We start from the raw sequence: 10,000 nt of genomic DNA on the forward strand, positions 1-10,000 counted from the left end.
TCTGGTCACTTTAGTTTTGTATGTGGAAAGGTCATTCTGTCACCCAGTGGCAATATTATTGTATTAAGACTACAATTCCCACAGCGCCAGCCTTTAAGAGACTTTCTTTAGTTTTTAACCGTTAAATTATATTACATAATTTGTAAACAAGGGAAGACGTTTCTTTTTCATTTTATTTGCCTCTCTTGTTTGGATTTGTTTGATTTTGTTCAGGCCTTTTTCTGTGTTGGTCACTAACAAAGAAAGAAGCCAGACCAGTCGCCAGAGATGTGAGTGAAACGAAATAAATAAAAAGACAACGTGTTATAAACAGTGTTGGGTAAGTTACTTTTAAAAAGTAACTAGTAATAGTTATAGTTACTGCTCTCAAAAAAGTAACTAGTTACTTTACTTTAAAAATAATAACAATACAATTGAAAATGAAATGCTTTCAGTGGTATTTTGCTGACTAGTTCTCTGAAGGCGACAGACTCGACCGTTGCGATGGGCAGCATGTCCTCGACAACATACCTGGCAACCAATCTGTTCAGTTGACTCTGGGTGACATGTGGCGATTTAAAAAGATCGTTTTTTGGATTGGTGGTTGAGACGGTGGGGTCTTTGGCGACTAGTTTTATCGCCCAATGTACATTAGTTAGGTGCTCCAGGAGGTTGGCATTGCTGTTATTCGATGTGGACGATGCTTTCTGTCTGCACACAGTTTACATTTCACCGTAATATTTGTTGCGTCCTTTATCCCCACAAATTGAAAATAGTGGTTATATTATACGTTACTTTGTAACGCGTTAGTCCCAACACTGGTTATAAATGCCTTTTGAAGTGGCTTCTTCCACCTCCGCCTGCTAGTGAGCAATCAGACATATCAAATACATGTTAAATTAAACACCCCACCCGTCAGCTTTAATAAAAACAAACATGAGAAATTGAAGTTATATAAGTTTCTTTTCTCCTCTTAATTCTCTGTCAAAGCGTCTTTGAGTTTCATGAAAAGCGCTATAAAAGTCCCATGTATTATTATTATTATTATTATTATTACGTTAAGCTTTAAAGGTGGGGTAGGTAAGTTTGAGAAACCGGCTCGAGATACACTTTCTGTTATATTCCATGGAAAGCTCTTAACGTCCAGATAGCGATGAATATCTGAAGTGCTTTGACAAAAAATCCATAAAACACATCATCTGTGGAAGCCGTGGTGCTGTAAAAAGCTCGACCAATCATCTGAGCCGGCTAAAGTAACTGGATGGCCTACCTGCCTGTCAGCCTTCCATCGGTGCACTAACTCATCTCGTGCCCTCATTGGTCGTGTGCGCGGTCGTGTGTGTTGGGGGAGGGGCTCTGTGAGGAAGGGGCAGATTGGTTCCGGCTGTGTATTTTCAGATTCTAGCGCACTCGAGAAGGTTTCTCAAACTCACCTACCCCACCTTTAAGACCTGTGAACTAAAATAACACTGGTATATTTGAGGCTGTGGAAAATCACAGAAATGAAAACGGATCAATCCTTTGCACGACCGGATAAGTTAACTAAACATTTATCCGCCTTAAATACATAAAATATCAGACTCTGTCATGTGTCGTGTTTAAAAAACACACATTGAGTTATAAAACATCTCGATCCAGGAGTGTGTCAGATAAAGTCTGCAGGTTGTCGACATCGGGGTGCAGGATTGTGTAATCCACCCACTTGTATTGCTATGCTTTCTGAGGCTAACGGCTGATTTATATTATGTAACATTCGTATGGATATGTAGATCAATCAAAGATGAATCAATACTACATTAGAGCTTCCTTTTATCATCAAACAGGATCAGTTTATTATAATGACATGTGTGTGAGTCCAACGATCCTAATTGGCAGACTATTTTTGGAATAAACGTCACTGTGTGCTGACACTCTTCCCCATGTTGATGCAGGACGGAGGACAGCGACTCCCCTCAGAGCCCCGAAACTAAAACAGAGAAGAGACTTTGACTTGAAAGTGAGTTGTTGGCATCATGTATTCACTAACGGATCAATAACAAAGCACCAATGACTTCAGCAGCACCTCCTTCCTCCCTGGTGTGTGGGGTCATACGAGGATGTGCTTGACCTATTAAAGGAAAACTAACACATGAACAAAGTATCCTTTTCAGGGTCATTGTCCCAACACTTGGCACTACAGTGTTATTCTTTTTGAAGCTTTAATAGGGTGGACTTTGCTGAGTCAGCCAGTCTGCGATAATGGTGGCCTGTCAGCGGGTTACTGAGCGACAAAGAGCCGCTGGCCATGACCTACATATTTCTGTTTGTTTGATAATGATAAGAGCGCTCATTAAAGTAGGCCACCTCACCGCAGGGAGACAAAGGCAGGGGAGAGTGAGCGGTCATTATTTGGTGAAGGAGGGAGAAACCTTTTTTGGGGTGGAAAGGTGACAGTACATGACCAAAACTCACTTCGACAGTTCAGAATCGTAACAGCTTCAAACAGATCCAGTCTCAATAGAGCGGTGCAGGAAAGAGTAGTAACACCCGAAAGAAATATCAAGAATTTGACAACTTCCTGTTCGTCTGGGTGTATTTGGTTTTTATCCTCAAAAAAGGTCTGTGCTTTACACATGCTGAAGAGATTCTAACGGAGGTTGCTAACAAAGTTTCTGAATGAGACGACTACACATTACACCTATACCACCTTTAGCTTAGCGGTGGTGACGTGAAGTCATGTGACCGTGCTGTAGTTCCTTTATAGCCCAACATTAGCCTCCTTTAGCTTAGCGGTGGTGACGTGAAGTCATGTGTCCGTGCTGTAGTTCCTTTATAGCCCAACATTAGCCACCTTTAGCTTAGCGGTGGTGACGTGAAGTCATGTGACCGTGCTGTAGTTCCTTTATAGCCCAACATTAGCCTCCTTTAGCTTAGCGGTGGTGATGTGAAGTCATGTGACCGTGCTGTAGTTCCGTTATAAAACCCACACTGCTCAAACTTCGTTACTTTTCCTAAAATTGGTATATTTATTTATTTTGCAGCGTGGGGAATGAAGAGAAACAAATATATGAGCATTTTATGAGCATAGGTTTTTGACCCCTCATATAAACAAATGCATAACGCTGCGCTACACTTTGCGGCCACAAGCCGTTGCCAAGCAACGCTTATTGTTTAGGTCCTTTAATCAGCAGGCAGTCATATCATTAGCTAGAACTAGCTAGATCTGATAGATTTGGACATAAACGCGAGTGAAGTCTAACCGGACGCGAGAGAGAGATCAGAGCAGGGTCGGCGTCATGGGGGGTCATTCGCGGGCCAATGAGTCACTGTGCCCCCCCAACGCAGGGTGGGCAAGCCTTGCCACTTTCCCGTTCTTTTCTTTTTTTAATCATATAAGTGAAAATGTTTCCACTAAAGGTTTTTTGTGTGAAATACATCAGAAATAAAGAATACAAATATAAAACACAGCCTGAGGTGTGCTCACTGCTGCTCTCTGATCATGCTTGACCAATGACCCCTGACCTTTTTTTGTTATCATTACGTGGCTGTGTGTTAATCTGTTACACTGATTATACAGTAAAGCCATCGGAAATAATATGATATACAGTACAGTACAAGTACATGGGTCTCTGTGTTTCATTCAAGCTCGGCTCTGTGTGTGTGGCACGAGCGCATTTTGTGAGTGCGCGAGCGGTAACGTGGAATGTTGTTGTTAGCATCTGGTTAGCTAGCTATGCTAACGGATAAAAAGGGCTGTTTCTACACCAAGGTGGAGGAGAGTCCTCTCCTGTCAGACTGAGGATCGTATAACCTCAGCTCAGTGAGGTAAGGACTCTCTCAGTGTTTAGATAGTTCACTTTAGTGTAAGTTATCTCAGTGGGTCTCAAACGGTTTGGTCACCATTTATGTAAGTATTTTCGAGGAACACCTTTATATGATCATTATAGTTATTAAAGAGAGAATAAATGAAAAACGGGTATGAAATACTATAGGACAGTAACACAAGAACACAGTTTAAAAGGGGAGTGATTAGTAAAATATCCATAAAGAAAAGGTAAATCTGTGTACAGTTCTGTTTCATATGGATGCTGAGAGATAGGCTATCCATAAATCTCTTCATTTTGCTCTCAAAGTGCTCCAGATTGATGCTTTTAACTTCAATATTTAAAAAATAATCTTCCCGGGGGAGCATGCCCCCAGACCCCCCTAGAGGAGGTTAGGTCCACCCCCACCTAAAACATGTTCACATGGATAGGATACTAAATACATTTGCACACTTTTTATATGGTGGCCTATGTCCATATGATCAAATCAAATAACATTTTATTTATATAGCACATTTTCAACGATGTTTGGTGGAGCCAAAGTGCTGTATATAATAAAAAATAGCCTACAGTAGAAACACTTTACAGCAAATACAACAGCACCGTTTGTGCAGAATATCAGTATGAGAAAACGACACCCTCTGTCCTCATATGTTTCTGTTTTGGTGGTCATGCCACAACCGTGCATGTATGTGCAAGTCATAGGTGCGCTAGACAATAGCACCACACCCTGCAATGTGTGTGAAAGACAATAGACTTTACAGCATGTTTTTTCAATTGAAGTTGCGTTGGTGTTTGTGTGTTGGTTGTTGACGGCAGTGTGTGCCCCCCCTTGGTAAATGATTTCCCCCCCATTCGATTTGTTCTAGAGCCGCCCCTGGATCAGAGATCAGATCCGCTGCTGCTGACGGAGAACACGCAGCTCTGCACGATCACAGCTCCCCGCTGTGACGGACCGGTGAGTGGAGAAAATACACTAAGAGTCAGACCGAACCCACTCAGCTAGTGATCTGCTCTGGAACTAGCTAAACGAGTTATACATGTGTATTCTTTACTGTCGGTCACTCACTACAGGTTCAGCGAGCTGCACCAGCCTGACGGGCTGCAGGAGAGGGAGAGGAAAGGACAGCACCCCGTTTATTGTTCCCATTTCATTATCCAGAGTTTCTGTAAACTTTTGAATAAAGTAGTTAATCTACTTTTAGTAGTTTGTTTAAACGCATTACTGATGTTGTTTTGTTCATTAACATAACATCAATCTCACGTACCCCCTGCAGTGCTCCAACGTACCCCTAGGGGTCCGCGTACCCCCATTTGAGAACCACTGGTCTATGTTAACAGGAAGTGATGACATTATTTTTCTGGAGTCATTTCTGAACGTCTGTCCCAAGCCACTGTCTTCAGTCTGCATACACATAACACGCTTTACAATTTGGAACTGCGTCCAATGGATGTGAGAGTTGATGTCTCCTGAAGCTCCTACTGTAGGGGACACATTCATCACGGGCCACATTAGCATTATGGCTGCACTCAAAGGGCCGGTTGTATATAAATATACATATCTAAATATATAATATACATATAAAATGATGTATTACAGTGAGAAACGTTCCGCTGTGCAAATATAAGTGCGATTAAAATGCATTAATTTTTTTAACGCGTTAATTTTTGTGTAATTAATTCATCTTAATTAACGCGTTAAAGTACCGGCCCTAATTATATTACATTGTTGCCTCTCCATTGGATTATTATCAGATAGCGTAATGACTTCCCGAACTAACCCTAACTGAACGCAGAATTATCGGGCAAATAAACGTAAGTTTCTTCAGTGCGCATGTCACACGATGAGAAGCATTGTGTCATGTCTCTGATACAAACCGTGAGGCAGGTGAGCCTTTACTAATCATGGCTTATCCGCTGAATTGAAAACAGGTGTCGTCCAATCAGCTGCAGCGACAAAGACCATCCGGAGAACGGGAGGCACAGAATGATCGCTCACTAAAATGCATCACGAACTCTTTAAACCCAAAAGAAATACACAACACCAAACAGACACTGATGAATATTTATATTTGTTAAATAATAATACAAAAACACACATCAACACATGACCGCTCTCTACTTCAAATGCTGTCTGCACATTTCAAACATCCAACACAGTGAACATAATTACATCTGGACGAACCAGTCCGAACTATTTTCAAACCGATTCTTCGCTACCTTCCCACTGTATGCCCGACACAGTTTGGTCCCATGAACGCATCGCACAACACGTTCACCTTATCACTGAAAAGAAAAGGAGTGAAACATTTAGTTTTGGGAGAAGGGGTTAAATAAGTGTAGACTTCTTCCAACCCCTTTTCGGATGTGTAATTAGGTAGATCAATTGTTTGTATATCATTTGTAAGTTAATAACATTTTTGTTTATCAATTTGATAACTGCTTAAGTGTGTGCAGTATCACGATTCTCTCGTTTCACTTCATATATTTAGTTTTACACGTTCGAAATAAATCAAATCAATGAAAAATGCCCCATGTTTCGAGAGGGGTCTGCCTGCAGACCTCCACTCTCAGGACAGTTCCGGTGCAGACCTCCACTCTCAGGACACCTCCACTCTCAGGACAGGAAGTGCACGCTAAGAATTCCAAAATAAAACCACCACTATCAGTGCAGTGCCACTTTCCAAACAGGAAATGCACGCAAATACAAAATAAAATCGGATCGTGACGGATCTTGATACTTATTATATACATATGTTGGACACAGGCCGTGGGGGGACGCCCGAGGGCAATGTCCCCGGGAGAAACCGGGTGAAAGTGAAAAAAAGTGTCCGAAAATAGGCACTCATATGAGGCGGGCAGAGTCCCCTGTCAACTCCCGTTACATTCCTCCATGGTGTCATTTGAGCGAAACACTTTAGTGTCCCCTGGTCTCCCAGCTGTGTGCGTCACTCTTTAGTGTCCCCTGGTCTCCCAGCTGTGTGCGTCACTCTTTAGTGTCCCCTGTGTATAGGCACTCATGAGGCGGGCAGAGTCCCCTGTCAACTCCCGTTACATATCTCCATGGTGTCATTTGAGCAAAAAACTTTTACGAGAACCAGGCTGGGGGGGGGGGGGGTCAAAAGGGCTTGACCAAGGGTGAGTCTCCATTGTGATTTGAAAGCTTCCATCAAACGAGTCCTTCCTGTCCTGACAGTGGAGGTGTCCTGAGAGTGCAGGTCTGCAGGCAGGCTGCATGTTTCCCATGCCATAAAATGTATTTTTCTGACCTCCAGTCAGAGTTGGTTTTTACAGACGGGATTTGAACGTGGCATCAGACGAGCTGCTTGCCGTTTTTATCTGGACTCGCCCTTGGGTTTCAGAAAGGCCCCATTGTTGAATAAGCAGCTGGTCATTGAGTGACCCAGATCAGGCTGACATGCTTCTGCGTTGCTCGGTAATGTCCGTGTTGTGCCAGTTTGGTCTTGAAAGCTTGCCAATCGTCATGGCAACCCTATAGGACGCTGCAGAGCGTTTAAAACGGCTGTGAGTGTGACAGAGAAGTCAGGACAAGTTAAAGAAAGCTGCACTAGAGGCAGAAAGTCATGCACTCTTTGCATTTGCTGTCTGGGTGCACACTACATCTTGTTGTACTACGTGTAATAACAATAAAGTGGAATCTGATCAATGCATTTGAGATTACACAAATAGGAGCCGATCAAGGAGGCGTGTGGCGCAGTGGGTAGTGCGTTGGTGTTGGGATCAGGTTCAAACCCCTCTGCAGTCAGCATGTCGTTGTGTCCCTGAGACTCTTCACCCCAAAGTGCTCCTGTGGGGATTGTCCACAGTACTGAGTATGTAAGTCGCTTTGGATAAAAGCGTCTAACAAGTGACATGTAATCCTAAAATATACATTTGTTGATTTTAAGTCCAATGATGTGTAAGCAGCACGGTCACATGACTTCAGCACCGCTAAGCTAAAGGTCGCTAACGTTGTGCTATAAAGTAACTACAGCACGGTCACATGACTTCAGCACCGCTAAGCTAAAGGTCGCTAACGTTGTGCTATAAAGTAACTACAGCACGGTCACATGACTTCAGCACCGCTAAGCTAAAGGTCGCTAACGTTGTGCTATAAAGTAACTACAGCACGGGCACATGACTTCAGCACCGCTAAGCTAAAGGTGGCTAACGTTGTGCTATAAAGTAACTACAGCACGGTCACATGACTTCAGCACCGCTAAGCTAAAGGTCGCTAACGTTGTGCTATAAAGTAACTACAGCACGGTCACATGACTTCAGCACCGCTAAGCTAAAGGTCGCTAACGTTGTGCTATAAAGTAACTACAGCACGGGCACATGACTTCAGCACCGCTAAGCTAAAGGTGGCTAACGTTGTGCTATAAAGTAACTACAGCACGGTCACATAACTTCAGCACCGCTAAGCTAAAGGTCGCTAACGTTGTGCTATAAAGTAACTACAGCACGGGCACATGACTTCAGCACCGCTAAGCTAAAGGTGGCTAACGTTGTGCTATAAAGTAACTACAGCACGGTCACATGACTTCAGCACCGCTAAGCTAAAGGTGGCTAACGTTGGGGGTGATGACGTTTAATCGTCTCATCAAATCAATGGACACTTGTTAGCAACCGCCGTTTGGACAGGAAGTGCAAACATGCTAAGTAATTTCTGGGTTTCAGGACTCATCCCTGCGCCACATCTGAAACAACGACTTGTCAACAACGGCCATGATACAACACAACAACAACATTACCAGAAGAAACACCAAACCGTCAGTCAGCCTCTCGGGTTGAACATCACAACATTTAAAACACAATGAAAACGTTCTGCTGCGGCCTTTTGTTTACTTAAACAGGCTGCAATGTCAACAAAAACAATACAACAACGTAAGGCATCTCATGATCCTCGCAGCAAAGCTTGATATCCTGACAGTGAGCTGCACACAAAGCTATCTGATACAAAACGCCGTGCCTTCATACACATCTTTACAGCATCGCTAAAGCAGGAAACAGGAAATATTACAACTCAAATCCAGAAATATATTCATGTGTTTTAGTAACAATATGTACGTCTGTATTTTGATTTCTTTACCTCACACCTTGATGCAGAGTGACTCTATTTATTATAAATATTATTGTTATTCGTTTAAAATAAAATTGATAATAATATAAAACAAATATTAATTATTATTATTGATCAAAATTAATGATTAAAAATAGTCAAAATAATACAAATTATTATTCATAAAAAATAAAAATGTACTTTTTAAAACATAATTATATTAATAAAAAAATAAAAATACTGTTATTATCAATTAAAATAATAGTAATAATAATATTTACCTTAGCAAACTAGCGACCTAGTATCATTTAAAAGGCTGTTGACACACACTGTATATTTATGTGCTGGGAACAGAAATATTAAATACCATTTTTTTTATGTAGAGTTTCTGCAAGGCTGACAAAGAAAGAGAGACATCTTTTTAAACCAAAAAAAAAAACTACAACGTCAGTGTTGTTTTGTAATATGGTCCATGTGCAGATAAAATACATTTTGGTGTGTGTGTAGATGTTGCAGCGGGAAGTTACCACCTTATCTGCTGCAACACGGACACATAACACACACGCACAAACACACACACACACACACACTGCATTACAGCCCATAATAATGTCCGACAATAAAAAGCACGCATTGTAAAACTCCACAATCTGATCCACCTCGTGTGTGTGTGTGTGTGTGTGTGTGTGTGTGTGTGTGTGTGTGTGTGTGTGTGTGTGTGTGTGTGTGAGTGTGTGTGTGTGTGTGTGTGTGTGTGTGTGTGTGTGTGTGTGTGTGTGTGTGTGTGTGTGTGTGTGTGTGTCACTCCAGGCCGAAGCCCTCAGCGTTGGAGATGGCGATGGTCAGTTTGTGTTTGAGCTCCTTCCTGTTTCTGTACGGAGGGAGGCAGATCTGATTGAAACACGTGTGAGAGATCGGCAGCCTGGGGGGGGGGGGGGGGAGAACAGAGGTTTTAAAATCAAATAATATCAACGTCATTATGTCTTCAAACATTTACCAGTAATATATAAACAACTGGTAAAAACCTCAAGTTAGTAAGTTAGCAAGTTTACTTAGTATGTCATTAAGTTAGTTGGTGGGTAAGGAAGTAGAGAGTTAGTAAACAAGTTAGCAAGTAAGAAGGTAATTTAGGAAGTAAGTACGTACTGTGTAAAAG

General features: G+C 42.1%; 1 protein-coding gene and 1 long non-coding RNA gene across 2 annotated transcripts in view; one reads left to right on the plus strand and one right to left on the minus strand.

Moving 5' to 3' along the window:
* LOC117442708 (uncharacterized) overlaps positions 1 to 4,981 on the plus strand; it is a 13,618-nt gene extending 8,637 nt beyond the window's left edge. Inside the window, exons 2-3 of the long non-coding RNA XR_004551546.2 lie at positions 4,652 to 4,740; positions 4,857 to 4,981. This is a non-coding gene — a long non-coding RNA (uncharacterized lncRNA). The remainder of the gene's footprint in view (positions 1 to 4,651; positions 4,741 to 4,856) is intronic.
* Positions 4,982 to 5,835: 854 nt separating this feature from the next.
* Positions 5,836 to 10,000, minus strand: part of hectd2 (HECT domain containing 2) — a 16,999-nt gene continuing 12,834 nt past the window's right edge. The window contains exon 5 of the mRNA XM_034078661.2: positions 5,836 to 9,766. Coding sequence (XP_033934552.1) covers positions 9,646 to 9,766 — 121 coding nt within the window. The 3' untranslated portion in view covers positions 5,836 to 9,645. The remainder of the gene's footprint in view (positions 9,767 to 10,000) is intronic.

The sequence above is a fragment of the Pseudochaenichthys georgianus genome, unplaced genomic scaffold (genome assembly GCF_902827115.2).
Source record: "Pseudochaenichthys georgianus unplaced genomic scaffold, fPseGeo1.2 scaffold_457_arrow_ctg1, whole genome shotgun sequence".
Lineage (NCBI taxonomy): Eukaryota > Metazoa > Chordata > Actinopteri > Perciformes > Channichthyidae > Pseudochaenichthys > Pseudochaenichthys georgianus.